Source organism: Gopherus flavomarginatus, chromosome 20 (genome assembly GCF_025201925.1).
Source record: "Gopherus flavomarginatus isolate rGopFla2 chromosome 20, rGopFla2.mat.asm, whole genome shotgun sequence".
In the NCBI taxonomy this organism is placed as follows: Eukaryota; Metazoa; Chordata; order Testudines; family Testudinidae; genus Gopherus; species Gopherus flavomarginatus.
This window is the reverse complement of record NC_066636.1, coordinates 17,940,025-17,958,887: the sequence shown is the minus strand read 5'-3', so window position 1 is coordinate 17,958,887 and position 18,863 is coordinate 17,940,025. Positions and strand designations below refer to the sequence as shown.

At 52.0% G+C, this 18,863-nt stretch overlaps 1 protein-coding gene across 1 annotated transcript in view; it reads right to left on the bottom strand.

Annotated features, from left to right (window-relative positions):
• Nucleotides 1-495: 495 nt before the first annotated feature.
• The window catches only part of CGN (cingulin), a 42,355-nt gene continuing 23,987 nt past the window's right edge, over nt 496-18,863 (bottom strand). The window contains exons 18-22 of the mRNA XM_050930010.1: nt 15,341-15,424; nt 9,541-9,659; nt 7,330-7,438; nt 2,978-3,141; nt 496-2,221 (exon numbers count right to left, since the gene is read on the bottom strand). Of these exons, the coding sequence (XP_050785967.1) occupies nt 2,080-2,221; nt 2,978-3,141; nt 7,330-7,438; nt 9,541-9,659; nt 15,341-15,424 (618 nt within the window). The 3' untranslated portion in view covers nt 496-2,079. The remainder of the gene's footprint in view (nt 2,222-2,977; nt 3,142-7,329; nt 7,439-9,540; nt 9,660-15,340; nt 15,425-18,863) is intronic.

Here is an 18,863-nt window from a genome sequence, read left to right as displayed (position 1 = left end):
TTAACCCTTGAGCTCTGACAGAGCACCAGGGTGTGTTTGTCGCCTCCCCACCCCTGCTTCTGTGTCTCGCCACCTTGGGCGGGGGGCAGGTGCGTGTTAAACCAGGTAGGTTACTTTAAAACGGAGGCATGTTTAAAAGGTTCTACCCCAGTCCCCTTCCAAGCAGAAATTCACTGGACTAAGTTTCCTGCACTGGACATTCCCCATTAAGGCACGACGGTCAAGGCCTGACCTGCAGGTTGCTCTGAAACCTCTGAGCTGGTGAAGTTTAAAAAAGTAACAGAGGGGGACTGAGGTGTTAGCAGCTCACCCCGCAACAGAAGCGGGCGGGGAGGTCACACACTGAGTGGATCTCTCCCTGCCCCATATATTCCCAATCTATAAAGCAGCCCTTTATAAACAGGTGCAAATTCAGCTACAAAACGAGGCTCAGTGGGAACTGACAGGCAGGTTCCCGTTTCAAGGATATGCAGGTCTCCGTCCATAGCTCAACTCCGTGAGCGAAGCGGGAGCAGTGTTTGGGGACACAGAGCTCAGGTGAGAGAATGTGGCTGCTCGTCCCATCAAGGCCGGTACAGCCCTTGCTTTTCCATCAACATCTGCAGCACACGTGCTTCCAAACGCAGGGGTTTGCATTTCCCTGGCTGATTTATTGCCAAAAAAACAGAAGAGAGAAATTGCTGGAGGTGCAAGATAGGAGGGGCCCCCAGCAGGCAGACCCCAGGTGTTTCCTGTTAACTCTGTAGTGGAGACAGCCCTGGAGGCTGGATGTCCCTCTATGCAGGACAGCACAGTGTGGACAGCAGGACGGCCAGGCAGCCTGGCCCTGGATGGATCCCCGGGCTCACGCCTCATTTCACGACTGATCGCTCGGATCAGACAGAGGTGGGGGCAAGCTCTCATGCTCATCTGTCTCAACACCAAAGTGATATCGTGTCAGATAAAAGTCTCTGCTATTCCAAAACCGGTGTTACTTCTTCCTCCATGGGCCAGCTGCACAGGGGATTGGTGTAATGTCACTGGCAGCTGGGGACTGGACCGAGACCCCCCAGTTCCTCTCACACTGGCCATGAACCCTTGGGATCCTGGTCAATCTGGGCAATCTCAAACTTTTGCTGTCCTACACCCCAATCCTTGGCCTCCTCCAGAGCAGGGTCAATAGAAAGGACCAAAAAAGTGGCAGCAGAGTCCCTTGCCCAAGTGCACTAGCCCTGTAGAGTTTCGCTAGGCTGATGCTCCCGCTCCCCATCCTCTGCCGTTATGAAGGCAGATCCGTCTTTCAGCGCAGTAACATGCTCACAAAGAACAGAGAGAAGGGCAGAGCAGCACGTAGGCCACACAGATTGATGGGCTGGCCAGGAACTTCTCTTCAATGCGGCATGAAGAAACGACAGCTGCAAAAGTCCTGGAAAAAGCAGCCGCTGGATTTTAGACCCAGGACTCCACGTGGGCGTCTATAGACAGTAAAGAGTCTCTCAGAGCAGACACACACCCGGGCCGTCTCCTAGATTCTGGTTGGTGACTAACCTACCATGCTTCCCCTTCTGGCGGAGAAAAGCCAACTCCCGCTGTGGCCAAAGAGACAGGATCACCTCTTGTTTATGAACCACAGACCATCATCCTGCCTTATTGCACATCTGTTTCCACCGCCCCGTATACACACAAACATTTGGTTAAGATATGAAACATCTGGAATTAAAGCAATGCCCTGAGAATCACAGAGAAAAACTGATTAAATAGAATTTTCTGGGGAGCTTAACACCCAATTCCCCCCCTACCCTCCCTCCCAATTTAAGCAGAAAACCTTCCTGCTTAAACATTGTTCTCAGTTCTTCTGCTGCCGGCTCCTCTCCAGTTAGCTGCTTTGTAGAACGGATGCATGTGTCAGCCAACGCCAATCCAAGGATCGCTGGCCTCTAGGATGTTTTTCCTCCTAAAGGGACTGGAACATCAGTAGGTCAGGGATGCTCCCCCGTGGAATGATGCCCTGCGCCAGCCTCTCAAAGATACCGAAGCAGTTCTGACCATGGGAAAGAGGGTTCACTCCAGGAGCCAGTTAATGACCCATGCAGGCAGCTGCTAGCACGAGCTGGTCTGCAGGTTCCCCTCTGTCAGCAGCGAGGCGATGGAGGACGGGCCATAAGCGCTGTCAAATTCCTCATCCGAGCTCAAGCGGTCATCTTCCAAGGAGGCCTCTGTGGCTGAGCGGGTAGCCTTGCGCCTGGGTCGGGGAGAGGATGAGCCAGTTCATACCCGCACAGCAGAGGGACTACGCTTACCCGGCCCTGCACTCTGGCCCCTGCTGGCTGATTCCCACCAGGGCCCAGAGCAGCGGGGAGATCCTTGCTCTGAACCAGGGGCTCCCATCTGCCCACAGCCCTAATCAGACACCCTGCACCCCACACACTGCGTGAGAGGGCAGCAATGAGAAGAAAAGATCAATGAAATTCCAGACAGGAACCGTTACAAGCCTGCTGGGCTGAGACTTCCAAGGAGCCTGGGGCAGGTCAGTGCCCAGCCTTCGCTGGACTCAGAGGCCCTGGGGCAGGATTGTTTCATTATCCCCGCCCAGTGCACTATGGACGTCCCTTGGCTGCAGGCTCAGCGTGAATGACCCTAGCTAGGGCACTGGAGCATGGCTTAGATTATGGGCACACTGCTGCTCTGCTTCGGAGAGGTCGCTTAGACCAGATTTCTGCTCTCCTCGGCGAGCCCAGCGCAGAACTAGGCTCAGCTACAGGGCTGGAGGGGGGCAGGGGACAGGCAGCGTGCAATTAATCCTCAAGGGGGGAGTTTGCTACTATCACATTTCTGCTGGGAGAGGAGCTCAGGCTTCAGCCGGCTGCACAAGGAGACTGGTACGGAACAGGGCTAAGGCGGGACCTGTATTGCTCCAGGAGCCCTTTACCTCTGGCTCTGGGGGACCCCCTAGGACGCAGGAGGGGATTTTGCACCACCCACCCCACCCACTGCCTACCAGGCCTCCTTCTCCAGGGCCTTGACGCGATTCTGCAGCTGCTCGTTGAGTTCGTGCTGCTCCTCCAGCTCCCGCTGCGCTTTCTTCCTGGCGCTTTCCAGGCGCTCGATCTCCTCCTCGGCCTCGTCCATCTGGCGCTTAAGCGCCTTGACGCGTAGGCTCAGCTGCGCGGGGCAGAGCAACGGGGGCGTAAGGGGAGGGGCACGTTGGCTTGTGGTGCTGGGAGGATGCAACTGAGACCCGGACATCCAGGCGGTGCAAGAGGGACCTCACCCCCACCTCTACCCCTCTCCTCCTTCCCAGGGACCCTCGGGTCCTCTGCTCACAGCAAGGGCCATTCACAGTCACAGCAATGTCCTGGTGCTGAAGGAGGCTGGGGCGAGATGGGAACCAGTCATGCTCAGCGCTCTCCGGAGGCTGGGAGTGGGATAAAGACACTAGGCCTCGCGGGGGCCTGTCTGACAGTTCTTAGCGCTGTGATGAGCGGAGCCGCTCTAGGATCCTTTCTCAGTGAATTATGGGAGAACTTGTCTGGCCTTCTGGGCACACTGAGAGGGTGGAAACTGTGCGAAGGCACTGGAGGACTGCCAGAACTATCAGGAGTACAGTCTGCATCCTCATTTCAAAGTGGAACCCAAACCCTCACCCGCAGCCAGGCCAGCATGATCATCCTGACATCTGCTGGGAGAGCAATGAGCAGTGCACGGACAATCTAGGACATTTCTGGAGAGTGTTGGGGACAACTTCCTGGTGCAAGTGCTGGAGGAACCAACTAGGGGCCGTGCTCCTCTTGACCTGCTGCTCACAAACAGGGAAGAATTGGTAGGGGAAGTAGAAGTGGGTGGCAATCTGGGCAGCAGAGACCATGAGATGGTTGAGTTCAGGATCCTGACAAAAGGAAGAAAGGAGAGCAGCAGAATACAGGCCCTGGACTTCAGAAAAGCAGACTTTGACTCCCTCAGGGAACTGATGGGCAGGATCCCCTGGAAGACTACTCTGGAGGGGGAAAGGAGTCCAGGAGAGCTGGCTGTATTTTAACGAAGCCTTATTGAGGGCGCAGGAACAAATCATCTTGATGTGCAGAAAGAATAGCAAATATGGCAGGCAACCAGCTTGGCTTAACAGAGAAATCTTTAGCGAGTTTAAACACAAAAAGGAAGCTTACAATAAGTGGAAACTTGGAGAGATGACTAGGGAGGAGTATAAAACATTGCTCGAGCAAGCAGGGGTGCAATCAGGAAGGCCAAACCACAATTAGAGTTGCAGCTAGCAAGGGATGTGAAGGGTAACAAGAAGGGTTTCTACAGGTATGTTAACAACAAGAAGGTGGTCAGGGAAAGTGTGGGCCCCTTACTGAATGGGGGAGGCAACCTAGTGACAGATGATGTGGAAAAGGCTGAAGTTTTCAATGCTTCTTTTGCCTCGGTCTTCACAGACAAGATCAGCTCCCAGACTGCTGCACTGGGTAGCACAGTATGAGGAGGAAGTGAGCAGCCCTCAGTGGTGAAAGAACAGGTTAAGGACTATTCAGAAAAGCTGGACATGCACAAGTCCATGGGGCCAGATGCATTAGTGCAGAGGAGTTGGCTGATGTGATTGCAAAGCCATTGGTCATTATCTCTGAAAACGTGTAGAGATCAGGGGAGGTCCCAGATGATTGGAAAAAGGCAGATATAGTGCCCCTCTTTAAAAAAAAGGGAAGGAGGAGGATCCGGGGAACTATAGATGAGTCAGCATCACCTCAGTCCCTTGAAAAATCATGGAGCAGATCCTCAAGGAATCCATTTTGAAGCACTTGGAAGAGAGGAAGGTGATCAGGAACAGTCAACACTGATTCACCAAGAGCAAGTCCTGCCTGACCAACCTGATTGCCTTCTGTGAGGAGATAACTGGCTCTGTGGGTATGGAGAAAGCGGACGACGGGATATATTTTGACTTTAGCCAAGCTTTTGATACGGTCTCCCACAGTATTCTTGTCAGCAAGTTTGGATTGGCTGAATGAACTATAAGGTGGATAGAAAGCTGGCTAGATCATCAGGCTCAACGGGTAGGGATCAACAGCTTGATGTCTAGTTGGCAGCCGGTACCAAGCAGAGTGTCCCAGGGGTCGGTCCTGGGGCCGGTTTTGTTCAACATCTTTATTAATGATCTGGATGATGGAATTAATTGCACCCTCAGCAGGTTCGCAGATGACACTAAACCGAGAGGAGTGGTAGATACGCTGGAGGGTAGGGATAGGGTCCAGAGGGACCTAGACAAATTGGCGGATTGGGCTAAAGGAAATCTGATGAGGTTCAACATGGGCAAGTGCAGAGTCCTGCATTAAGGAAGGAAGAATCCCAGGCATTGCTACAGAAAAGGACCCGGGGATTACAGTGGATGAGAAGATGGATGAGTCAACAATGTGCCCTTGTTGCCAAGAAGGCTAATGGCATATTGGGCTACATTAGTAGCACTGTCAGCAGATCGAGGGAAGTGATTATTCCCCCTCTATTCAGCAAGAGAAAGGCCACATCTGGAGTACTGCACCCAGCTTTGGGCCCCCCCACTATAGAAAGGATGTGGACAAATTGGAGATAGTCCAGTGGAGCACAACAAAAATGATCAGGGGGTTGGGGCACATGACTTACGAGGAGAGGCTGAGGGAACTGGGGTTATTTAGTCTGCAGAGGAGAAGAATGAGGGGGGATTTGAAAGCAGCCTTCAACTACCTGAAGGGGGGTTCCAGAGAGGATGGAGCTCGGCTGTTCTCAGTGGTAGCAGATGACAGAACAAGGAGCAATGGTCTCAAGTTGCAGTGGGGGAGGTCTAGGTTGGATATTAGGAAACACTATTTCCCTAGGAGGGTTGTGAAGCACTGGAAGGGGTTACCTAGGGAGATGGTGGAATCTCCATTCTCTGAGGTTTTTAAGGCCCGGCTTGACAAAGCCCTGGCTGGCATGATTTAGTTGGGGATTGGTCCCGCTTTGAGCAGGGGGTTGGACTAAATACCTCCTGAGGTCTCTTCCAACCCTGATCTTCTGTGATTCTAAAGCACCAAACTTGGGTGAGAGGGTTTTGTGGGAGGGGGACCCAAGGGTGGGAGGGGGACGAGGGGCCAACACCTGGGTAAGTGCCCAGGCAAGCTCTGCAGGGAAGAGAGACTCCTAGAGGGTTAAGAAGCAACCAGGGCAGGAGGGAAGGGTTTCTGTTAGAGCATGGGGTCAGCTCCATGGACAGGAGTAAGGTGGGGGAGGTGATGGGGGGAAATAAAGATGCTCAGATACCGATCAGAATTTGTGCAGTCTTCTAAGCTGTTGTACATAGGCAGGCTCCCTCTGCACTACGGACAGATCCATCCGCACTCCATCGTGCCACATCCGTCAGCCACAGCTTTAGGAAGCCAGGCACGATTAGGGCTTTCTCCATCAGGAGTCCGGCAGAGAAGATGCACCCTATTGTCCTGCCAGTGGCTCTGGGACAGGCTGTCAGCAGGCAGCTCTTGGCTAGTGGCTCAGTTTAATCATGAAGCGAGAGGGCTGTTCTTGTTCCCTCATGCACGGTCAGCAGAGCCCAAAGGATCTGCCCCCAAGACCGAGAGGGCAGCTCAAGCAGGAAAACGGGAGCAGAAAACCGAAAATGAAGCGCAGGCTTGGGAGGTACGATGGCAGAGCAGCCGTAATTAGGCAAGACGGAGCAGCCACAGAGACCAGGAAGCTGAAGGTGAGTGGTGGCCTGTGAGATGGGGCTGGTGGGTTCTCAAAATGCTTCTACAAGACTATTCTGCATGGGGTCTTCCCCCCACAAACCCTGCCCCCACCACACCCTAGAAGGACACGAGAAGCAGAGACACAGAAATATTTGGCTGTAATCAGGATGTGGGGTGGGGAGGTCGATAAGGCAGAGAGAATGGGGTGGCTGCAGCTGGAGTGGGAATTGCTCTTGCATCAAAAGGAGAAACGTGCTGCATGAAGGAGCAGAGAGGAGACGTGTGGGAGATGAGCCAAGAACAGATTCATGGATCTGGCCCATGATTTCCACTGGCACCCAGATTGAATTGGCTAGTAGGAGAGGTCAGCCCCGAATTGGAGCCAAATCACTGTCTGAAAGCGCACGTGCAAACATGCATGTATACGCACACGCTGAGCTCTCCAGCTGCACAGAGCCAACTTGACTGAGGTTTCCCCATTTGTCTGCTAAGCAGGTGCCAGAGGCTGTGGAAGCCATTTAAACAAATAAAAATTGGATGATAAAAATTGGAAAAAAAGAATGGAGGGATGAGAGCGATGCCCCAGGGTAGCTCCAAGAGTGTGTGGGTTGTCTGGTGGGGTCAGGTGTGTGTTTGGGGAGACAGCAGAATGTCATCTACACACCTGGTCCTTCTGGTCATTCACATGCTGTCTTTCATCGTCGATCTGGATCGTCAGCTCCTTCACTTTCCTTTCCAGTTTGCGGTTCGAGGACACCAGGATGTTCTTTTCTCTGAAATCACATTGAGCAGAGCAGCTGCTCAACTCTGTCCAGACACGCATGGGATCTCTGACTGTTTACCTTATGGTGGCCCCCAGAAGCCCTTATTGTGACTAGGATCCCCTGTGGCGGCCATGCCCCACAAACAGCCCATGCCCCAGAGAGCTCATAGTCTGAACAGAGAAACTGAGACCCAGAGAGATGAAGCACCTAGCCCCAGCTCACACAAGCAGTCAGAGACAGAGCTGGGATTTGAACCTAGAACCCCCAAGTCCCAGTGCAGCACCCTAACCACTAGGCCACTGCTTCCCTCTGCCCTTTGAGGGCAGCATGTCTGGTGCTCATACAGGCCTGGGACGAGCTACCTGCAATTAGATTTGCCTCAAGAAAAACAATGGTGCAAGAGCATTTAGTTCTGGGGCAAGGTGCCAGGTTGACAGGCCTGGAAACAGACACTCCATTTATTGACAACACAGGGACAGCTCAAAGGCAGAGAGCACTGGGCACGCTTCCCCCAGACGCTGCCAACAAGGTTATTACGCAAGGCTGAGCACTTGCAACTGGGCTACGTCAAGCCTATTGTGCACCCGGGTCATCGTCCGAGGGTGGCGGCTCTGACAATGCCAGCCTGAGCTGGAGGAGTCTCTCAGCCCCCTTTTATACAGCAACAATCAGTGCCACAATCTCCGGATGATGCATTTTTCCACCCCTATAAAACTAGACAGTGAACAAAGAGCCAATTCAGCCATGTGAATTACACCAATTAGGAACATCTGTTTTTAAAACTCTAGTCTGAGATGGGGACCCCCCTAGAGGCAGTCTTTAGCGACTGGTCTACGTGAGAAAGGTGCATTTCGGGGGTTATTTTAAACCAAATTCTCTTCAATCGGTACCAGAAGGACACTCAGATTTCAATGTATTTACATTTTAAATAAAACAAACATTGGGAAACACTCTTAAACTGAAACCAAGGCATCCACATGGGGGTTTGAAGTGGTTTAGCTAACAATCAGTTTAAAAATTGGTGTTAACGGAGTGCAACCCATCGCATAGATGGTTTTCTTTTCATGATCTTTTTAAACCTGGCAATGGCTACCCTTGCTGCTGAAACCCCAGTAGCAGGGGCTGTCCGCATAGCTGTTTATTCTGCCTCATGCCACCAGGGTAGTTCAAACCCAGCCAGAAGCACAGAGGAGCGAGTACTGGTCCTCTCCTGCCAGCTAGGAGAAAGGTTTCTGATTCCATATGGCAGACACCTTCCTCCACACCCCCACCAATTGGGAGTCAGTTCCAGACCACTACTGAACTCGCACGTGCCAGTTAAAGGGTTAAGCGCACATTCTCATGCCACTTCGCGCGAGAATGTTGTTGACACTTACACAACATCTGACCTCTCCTGAAAGCTGTTATCATGAAATTAAGCCTCGGAACATGCCTGGGAGGCAGGTCAGGCCGAGGTCCGTTTTGAAAAGGGGTGTGGGAGGGAGAAATGGGATGTAGGATGGAGAGGATTCTAGATGTGAAGGCCCACGGACAAGCACCAGTACTACTGAACTAAACCCCTTCGTGAGGCTGCAAAGCAGGATGAGGGCACAGATGGGGCTAGAACCCACGCACTCCCCTGAAACTGCAGTCCTGTGCGAAGACCCTTGAGCTTTCTGGTTAGCGCATGGGGTTGGGGTAACCATTCCTACACTCCATTACCAGCTCTGCCACGGAAATGGGAGGAGTCACATGCCTGCTGTGTGCCTCAGTTTCCCTATCTATAAACTGGGGGTGGCGATTCCCTCCATCTCTGTGCACTTATAGTGGTAAAACTTTCCAGTGTAAATCAGGGTTGGTTGTCAGTTCAGGTGTGAATTTTTACTGATATGGTTATACTGGTGCAATCCCTAGTGTGGACACAGTTATATCAGTATAGCTTAGTCTCCTTTCCACAGAGAAATAACTATACTGGTAGAACTGCATCCACTCTGGGGGGTGGGAAGGGAAGGGAAGGGAAGGGGTGTAGCTCTCTGTACTGTTAGAGTGGTACAACCTGTGTTTAGACAAGGGCTTAGCATTGCGTGCTTTGTAATCTTCTGCCAGAATGAGGCCAAGTCCACATCTTTTACCTCTCTTCTGCCTGCAGCTTATCTTGCAGTTCCTGGATCCTTGACTCCAGCTGAGACAAACTGGCACTTGGTTTCTGCAAGCCTTCCGAGCTAGCCAGTCGGCTTTTCAAGTCTTTGTTCTGGTGGGAGAAATTGCACCTGATTAGTCACCCAAGAAACCAACAGCCAGCACCTGAGTGAGAAAGTTGGCCTTATAAACAAACAAACAGAGAAGGAACAGAGTGTTATGTAAACCCTGGCAGGGAGTCAAGTGAAATCCCTTTCACAAATAGGACTCTTTGCTGCTTTTACAGATCCAGACTAACACCACTACCCCTCTGATACTTTTCACAAATAGGAATATTCGTTAGTTGGGTTATATAATGGCACATTATTTTTCCTGCATTAAAAATGTTGCCAACAGAGCGTAGTTTAAAACTGTGTGGAATCCAAGCACTAAAAAGCAGGTGAAGACAGTTCTCCCACTCTGCAAAGCCGATGCTGTCAGAACATGCTGGCTGGGGTCACGGGCCAGGGAATAGCTGACATCTCCATTTAGGCCATGCCTCCCAATGCTCCATTACGATCAGCAGGAAAAACCCACACACGTCCCCCACAGAATGGAGTTTACAGGCCCACAGTCCTGTATGGATACAGGTTTAGCCAAGGATCTCCTGGCGGGGACATAATCCAGTGCAGAACTCAGATATTAATGACCAATGTATTTAATAGCTTCCTCAGCCCGAAGAGCTAAATTTGCCAGCTTCACCTCCTTCCCTAAGAGCCATCACAGATCCTCTAGCCTGTTCCACAGGAAGTGACAGCAGAAACAATGTCAGTATTAAACACGCCGTGGTAACAGGCAACCTCCAGGAGGGAGAAATAAGGCTGAAAGCTTTTGAAGAATGAGATTGGTGCACTGCAGGGAACTTTATGACTTTTTGCAGCACCTTAAATCAGCAGCTCCAACCCCGTGCTGTTTTGTTCTCGTTAATTACATGCAGAGAACAAGAATAGCTTGAAGGATTTGCTTTTTTAAGCCAGCACACACTTGTGTAACAGAGTATTCGGTAACAAGTCCGGGCAAGCAGCTGCTGCATGTTCACAGCAGCCTGGGCTGTAGTTTAAACACCACATTTTTTTTAAACTTGGGAATTAAGAGTCCATCTCCAAATTAAGGAGCACCACAGAACCATGGCAGGGAAAGCTGTCTAGGAGGCATCAGGAGCAATTTCAAGTCATTACAGACCGGTCTTAAAACGGCCAGTTTGTCTTCTGTGTGGGTCAATGAGTGCTGGCTCCGAATGGATTTGAAGCATGAGTCAGTCCAGATCTGCAGATAGAGCCTGAAGATGTGGGCTTTGTAGTAAGATGAAGCCCTGAAACAAACCCTTATATCAGAGGCCCGGTTTGAGGCCTAAGGCCTGAACTAAAGTAATGGTCAAGACTTTGCTGACATAAAGCAAAGTTAAGCTGTGAGCCAGAGGCAGGCCCTGCTCTCAGACGCTGGCAAGGAAAGGGCTGATGCTGCAGAAAGAGACATACCTAAAAGGTACTGGACACTAGAGATATAAACATATGCTAGGATGGTACCAGAACACTCTGATAGGTGCACATTCCATACCGATAACAAGGAACAGGCTGACTCATCCTAAAGACAGGGGCAAAAGCATAATATGATGGATAGAGTTGTTTTGCTTGAATCAACATATATAAGGTAATAGGCGGCACCTTGCTACGTAGGGGGGTTGCACCTCAATCCGTCGGGAGTGACGTGTAACTTGTTTGTACCTGTTCTAAGAATGCATCCCTGGGGTGGTGTCTCTCTCCAGCCTAGGGGGGCAGCTGAGAGTCCCACCACGGACTGAGCTGGTCCATTGTCAGGGGGCACATATTCGTAGTATGTCCCGCAGAGCCCGCGAGAAACTATTATTGTGCTTTGTTTGACAATAAACCTGGCCGGGTGCCTTGGTCTGTGGTCATTGGGGGATTCTCTCGGGGCCTGCTGTGCCAGCGAGCTGCGCAGAGCCGGGGCAGCACACAGAGGGAACACACACACGCAGCCAACTGTTCTCAACACTAGACAGAGCAGAGCACCACATGGGTGACAGCTGATGACAGGCCTCAGGGCTGTGTTTCTGCCGATTGCCCCTGCAGAAGACTGGTGGAGATGCTCTGTGCCACTTCCCCCCTTGCCCAGGAGCGTGTCTAAGGAAGGAAGGGGCGAGGGTGGAGAACTCTGCCCTCCGGCTAGTCCATGTTGCTACTTGGGGCCCCCTGGCAGCCAAGGTGCAGGTTAGAGCTGCCTGGGTGCAGCTTTAGCTCCGGTAGCCTCAGGATCCGAGAGACACAAAGCCACCGGCACCTGAGCCTCCACTCCAGGGCTGTGCTGAGCCGGGTCTCAGTCTCTGAACTCAAACCCTAAGTGTTTCCTGTGGACAGCAGGTGACAAAGCCTCCCTCCCCCAGGCCCTCCCTCTCCCTGCCTTCAGGAACGGCTCCTGGCAGTGAGGTCAGCATTCCGGGATGGCAGGAGAGAGCTGCCTCTTGGACCCCAATAGCTCTGGGTCCCCCTTCGCCTGGGGAGGCAAAGGGCATCAGCCTGCCCATAAAGGCCCCATCTCCATATCTACAAAGGAGCCAGGAGACCTGGGAGTGTTGACTGCACAATAACCTGCAACAAGAGCTCACTGCGCCCTTGCAACCAGGTCAAGAACAAACCCCGACTGCTTAACCCTTGAGCTCTGTTGCAGGGTGCTCTAGGTCCAGGCCGCGCTAGCGAGATGCCCTGGCTCACAGCCAAGGGGCAGGCAGGAGCCTTGGGAGGGTCACAGCGCTGGACAGAGCACAGCGGAGGGGTATCTTCAGAGGTAAGGGCAGGACAGGGAGTGTCACAGCTGCTCTCCAGCAGTCCCATGTGGCGCTTGCTGGTACAGCACCTCCACGGATTGCTACAGAGTTCGCTTTCACTGAAGGCCGTTTGGGACACTGCATTACGCTGCAGCTGGGAGTGAGTCTCCTAGGCTGGGCAGGCAGATAGTTTGAGTTCTTTGGCTGTCTCAGAGATCTGTCTCTTGGCTTTGCTATTTAGGGGCTTGGCTACACTGGAGAGTTGCAGCGCTGGTGGTGGGTTTACAGCACTGCAACTTAGTAACTGTCCACACCTGCAAGGCACATCCAGCACTGCAACTCGCTGGCTGTAAACCTGGTCTGCTTGGGGTGTAGCGATTCCAGCGCTGGTGATGCAGCACTGCTCATCAAGTGTGGCCACCAAAAGCGCTGTTATTGGCCTCCAGGGTATTAGAAAGTATCCCAGAATTCCTGTCCACAACAAACCGGAAGAATGGCTGAACTCTGAGCTCCCCGGAGCTACTGATCTAAAAAACAAACACAGCTGCTCTTTGCTCCAGCGAGCGAGCAGAGGCAGGGGAATTGCTTTGGAATGTTCACAGCTGTTTGCTTGAGGAGAGAGGGGATTCCGTATTGAGCAGCTGCTTATGTGGTCTGAAGGCTATTTAGGAGTGCATAATTTGTATGTAGTGAATAAGAGAGGGGTGGGGGAAGGGGTCAAAACTTTTAAAATGATTGAAGGTAGGCACTGTGTATCTTCCAGTCCTTAGAACTTGCAAGGCAGGGAGCTGAGAACAGTATCAGCTCCAAAAATCCATTCTCTCTGTCTCCCCCACGCTCCCTGTCACACTCCATCCCACCCCCGTTTTGAAAAGCACGTTCAAGCCACTTGAATGCTGGGATAGCTGCCCACAATGCACCACTCCCAACAGCGCTGCAAATGCTGCCACACTGCAGCGCTGGTAGCTGTCAACATGGCCACACTGCAGCATTTTCCCTACACAGCTGTACGAAGACAGCTGTAACTCCCAGCGCTGTACAACTGTAAGCGTAGCCACACCCTCGGACTCCACACTCTCCTTTCGCTGACAGCCCCTGCATTTCGCCTATAAATTCCTCTTCCCCTTTAAGAATCAGGCCGAGCCCCAGGTTCTCAGCCTCCCAGGGCACGCTGCTAGCCTCACTCCCCTGCAGGCAGGGAGAGGTTTATGGGAGTTCCCAAGGATTAGAAAATCGTGTCCATTATGAGCTCCCTACAAAAGGTGCAACACGCCTGGGCCCCCCCGGCCCAAGCTGGGCGTGTGCAATAAACTGAAAATTAAGAGTGAGGATTAGAAGAAGAGACACCCCTTATTATCCTAGCCGCCTTTGGAATGCCGCTGGAGAGATCGCAGAGCCGCTGGCAGGAGGCACAGTGATGCTGCCAGAAGAAATCCCGAGGATCTCTGACTCTGTCCCTGCTTGGAGAGGAGGTTAAACACTTCAGCCATTTGCAGCATTTTGCTGTTCATATTCCAGTAGCCCCCAGAAACACCAAACAGGGCCCACTGGAGCAGAATGTCACATCTGTCACAGAGAGCATAGTCATATTTTGGGATGCAGATGAGGGAAGGGGAAGGGATGAAAGAGATATACTCTTCTTTGCATAGGTGGGCTGGGAACACAGCGTATATTTATTGTTTCTATTAGGGTAACGGCCCCTGATCCTGTTCCTTTTTGTGTTAGACGCTGGGCCGACGAGGAAGACAGACAGACAGACTGACCTTCCTTTCCCCAGAGAGCTTGAGACAGAGATATCAAGCAGGACACAACAGGTCATAGATTGCAAGGGCAGAAGGGACCAAATGCGATTACTTAGTCTGAGCTCCTGTATGACACAGGCCAGAGATAATCGCCAGAGCAGAGCTTTTACAAAAACAAAAAGTCTTGATTTAAAAAGTTGTCAGAGATGGAGAATCCACCATGAGCCTGGTAAATTGTTCCAATGGTTAATTACCCACCTGTTAAAAATTTACACCTTATTTCCAGAGTGAAATGGTCTAGCTTCTACTTCCAGCCATTAAGAGCGTGTTCGACCTTTCTCTGCTAGACTGAAGAGCCAGTTATTAAATATTTGTTCCCCATGTGGGGGTTTAGACTAATCTAGCCACCTCTTAACCTCTTTGTTAAGTTACCCAGTTCGTGCTCTTTGAGTCTATCACTCTCGGGCAGGTTTTCTAATCCTTTAAGTGTGCGTGTGGCTCTTCTCTGATCCCTCTCCAATTTATCAGCATCCTCCTGGAACTGCGGGTGCCAGAACTGGACATGGGATTCCAGCAGGAGTTGCACTAGTGCCCAGTACAGAGGTAAAATAACCTCCCTACCTGATATTCCCCTGTTTATGCGTCCCATGATCACATTAACATCACACCGAGAGCTCACATTCAGCTGCTTATCCACCACGACTCCCAAATCTTTTTCAGAGTCGCTGCTTCCCAGGTGGATGAAACGGACGCAACATGAGGATGAAACAACAGAACAAACAGGAGTCCTGGCCGGTCTAGCCAGCCTCAGACAGGAGCCCGTTGGGAGGGGTTACTGCAGAGCCAGGTTTTGAGGGTGCTAATGAGAGGTGACAGCTTTAAGAATTGTAATAGGGGTGGCTTGGGAGACTTTGCAATAGCACAGAAGGGGTGAGGGATATTTGTTGATAAATACAAATAAGCAGGACCAGAGCAAGATGATCAACCGAGTCACAAGACCACGCTGGCTTAAATGCATTTTCTAGCGTTGTCACGTGGGGGAGGGGGCAGACCTGTAACCCCTTGACGTCTCTGCATTTGCAAGAAGCCACAAGAGCAGCCATCAGCTACCCAAGCTGCCAGCAGGGCTAGCTCTGGGAGAGGCAGAGCCGTGCAGCAGCACACCCCAAGCAGCACCAGCTGCCAGCACTGAAAGAGGTGTCCAAATCCCACATCCGGTTACAGCCTTACCTGCCTCTCCAGGGAGATCTTGTCGCACTCCAGTTCCTGCCGGCTGGAGCGCTCCTGCAGCAGATCCGCACGCAGCTGGTCAATCTGGAGGAAGGAAGGTTGGTTTTGGTTAGGGATTATTTCTGGTCAGACCAGTGTGTCTTCTCGCAGCCAGTGGCAGTTCTCTCCCTGGTAGACGGCTAAGATTCCTGAGGCCATTCATGGATACGGCCAGTCAAAGGACTGCAGGGGGTCACGAACTCTCAAGTTCTAATCTTAGCTATTACACATGTCCCGAGTCCCTTCCCCACAGTGTGCCTCAGTTTCCCCATCTGTCGCCTGCCTTTCCTGTGGGGGGCTGTAAGGATTAGAGGCAGCACTGCATTTCAAGAGAACAGAAGCTAGGCACAATTGGCATTTTGGGGGAAATCAAAGTCGCCAGGGCCTAATCCTCAGTTCAGCCCAAGTCCCTCGCATTCAGTGGAGTCGCACCAGTGGCAGTCTGAAGCGGCTGGTCCATAAAAATGTGACAAGCAACGGGCACTGTGGTTCCATTACATTAATGTGGGTTCAGTGGGAGCTGAAAGCCATTGTACTAAGAGATTCCAGGGGACCTCTGGCAGGATCAGGGCCCCTTTGTGCTAGGTGCTGCACAAAGTCCCCTTGACAGAGCTCAGTCTGAGTAGGAAGGACAGGAGTATCCCTATTTTACAAACTGATACTAGAAGGCTTGGCTATCTTACCTCTTCCGGTGGCTCTAAATCAGCCACTAGGCCACGACATGGAAGACGCCAATCCCCCATCCATAAACCCCACCCTGCTTGAGCCACTGCTACGTGCTAGGTCCTTAACTGAAATATGCTGAGAACTCCGAGGCAACATACGGCAAATCCAGCTCATACTGCTGCCTGTTGCGACACTGAGCACTCCAGAGCCATCAACAGGGGGATAAATCTTTGGTGGGCTGCAGGCCCACACTGGCAACCGGCACGGAACAAAGCAGCACTAAAAGGGGAAGCCGTTCTCAGCTGCCGTCCATTGCCCGTGGCTGGTGCGAGCACACAGCAGTGCATGATGCTCCTCTGCTGCAGCTGGGTTCAGCGAGTTAGAGACACCATGAATACTCGGGGACCTGGAAGAGATGCATGCACAGCAGGGTGCAGCCCAGTTTGAGATCATGGCTTGGCAGAGTCCCTGATGCTGGTTAATTGCCTATGAGACACTGAAGAGGCAGCAGCACGTTTCATCCCCAGTGAGATTAGATCATTGTTTACTCAGCAGCCAGATAGATCTTTATTTTCTTAACGTTTGCCAAGGTTAGGTGCTAGACATGCTGCCAGCCCCCTGCCAACCACGCCCTTCCTTTTGCCAGGCAGGGTTGGGTGCAGAACCAACGGGCGTTTTAGCTGCCATGAGCAGAGCCCATGGCGGGGATGTTCTACGCTGCAGCTGGGAGGTTCTGACTCCCGTTGGCGCTCTACAAACGGCAGTGTGAACGCTGCGGACACTCCAGCCCCTGGGTCTGAGCTCGGAGGCCTGGGCCTGAGCCTTTGCCAAGCCGCACTGCTATTTGAGTGCAGTGGCTCTGCCCCGGTAGCACGAGTCTGTCCCAGCTGCAGCGTAAACGAAGGTTGCCAACTATCTAATTGCACAAACCCAAACACCCTTGCCCTGCCCCTGCTCAGTGCATCTCATTTCCCTCACTCACTTTCACTGGGCTGGGGCCAAGAGGTTCGGAGTGTGGGAAGGGGCTCTGGGCTGAGCCTGGGGCAGGAGGTTGGGGTGCAGAAGGGAGTGCAGGCTTTGGGAGAGAGTTTGGGTGCAGCTCAAGGTTGGGGCAGGGGGTTCGGGTGCAGGAGAGGGTTCAGGGGGCAGGCTCCAGCTGGGCAGCATTTACCTCGGGCAGCTCTTGGAAGCAATTGGCACATTTGGTTTCTAGGCTGAGGGATGGCCAGGTGGCTCTGCACGCTGCCCCTGCCTGCAGGCACGGCTCTGCAGCACCAATGGGAGCTCTGGAGTCGGCGCTCAGGGCGGGGGCAGCACACAGAGTCCCCCTGGCCGCCCCTGAGCCTAGAAGCCAAAGGGACGTGCCGGTCATTTCTGGGAGCTGCACGGTGCCAGGGCAGGTAGAGATCCTGCCTTAGCCCTGCTGCACTGTTGACTGGACTCGGCCTATCAAAATCTCCCAGCTCGCCTTTAATAGTTACCGGGAGATTGGGGTCTATTCCAGGAGACTCCCGGCCAATCCTGGAGGGTTGGCAACTCTAATGTAGACACACCCAAAAGACCTGGCAGGAGAAGTTAGACTCTTACTGCTGTTGTGCATGTATAAATTTTCTTAAGACACCAGCGATCTGCAGGGCATTAGCAGGGCATTTCCGGCACCTTTGGCTTATACATCATCACACCTGCACCTCCTGATGGATGTAGCCATGCCCCCTGTGGCACTAGGCACTGTACAATGAAAGAAAAGAGTCCCTGCCCCCAAGATCTTACAATCTGGGTATCGCCACCCATTTCTGTGCCTCCCTTTCCCAGTCTGAAAATGCAGAGCTCAGACTTTGAAGGCAGTAAGCACCAAGATTAGTAAATGGGAAGGCCAGTAGAGACCATTAGGATCTAGACTGATGTCGTACATGAACGCCAGCCAGAGGACTTCACCCAATCATTTCTGCACCAAGCTAGAGCAGATCGTTGAGAAAGGGACGTCCAGTCTCGACTTAAACTGCACATGACGGAGAACTGAGAACCATTCAGTAACAGCTATGTAGAGTCTGAATAACTGTGGCTACTTGGAAAGTACACCAGGGCTGTAAGAAGCACTGAGCCTCTCTCTACAGCAGGCAGTCCCCAAAACTTCTTGCAACTTCTCCATAGACCACTGCTGGCTTAGCATGACAGAATAAGTGACTTGGGACTGACAGCTGGCTTTCAGATCGCATGCGTCAGCAACTTGGGAGCAGACAAAATATAGACTGCAATTTAAAAATATGTACCTTCACAGCACTTACAGGTCTGGCTCTAATAAGAGTTAATAAGCCATAGACAATTCTGTTCGGAGAATTTAAGCGCCAAGAAAACCATTCCACCTGAATGCAACCTGTTCTTTCTCTGCCTATTAAAATAATCACCATGCAATTCAAAACGCACTTGCAGCATCAATAGGGGTCTGCCATTTGGATCCAGAAAAACAGAAACATAGGTAGAGATGGGAGTGGTCAGAAGGCCACCAGAGAAACGAGGTACAGCAGGAACCCATAATTCAAGCAGGATAATGGTAAGGGGACTTATGCCAGTGGCAGAGCAGTTTGCAAAATGCAGAAGAGCAGCATCTGATGGCAGCTGGAGCTTCTAATGAGCTCTTTATTTTTAAGAGACTTCGCTGTCTCTTATGTTTTACGCACACATCAGAGGATTTTGTTACTACAGGGATTCAAGCTACGAACAGGTTTCCAGAGCACTGTTAAGAGATGCTAAGATTGCCAGATGGAAAGCAATAGAGACCTGGTCTGTAGGAGCTCTGCCAACATCCAACAGTCAGTTC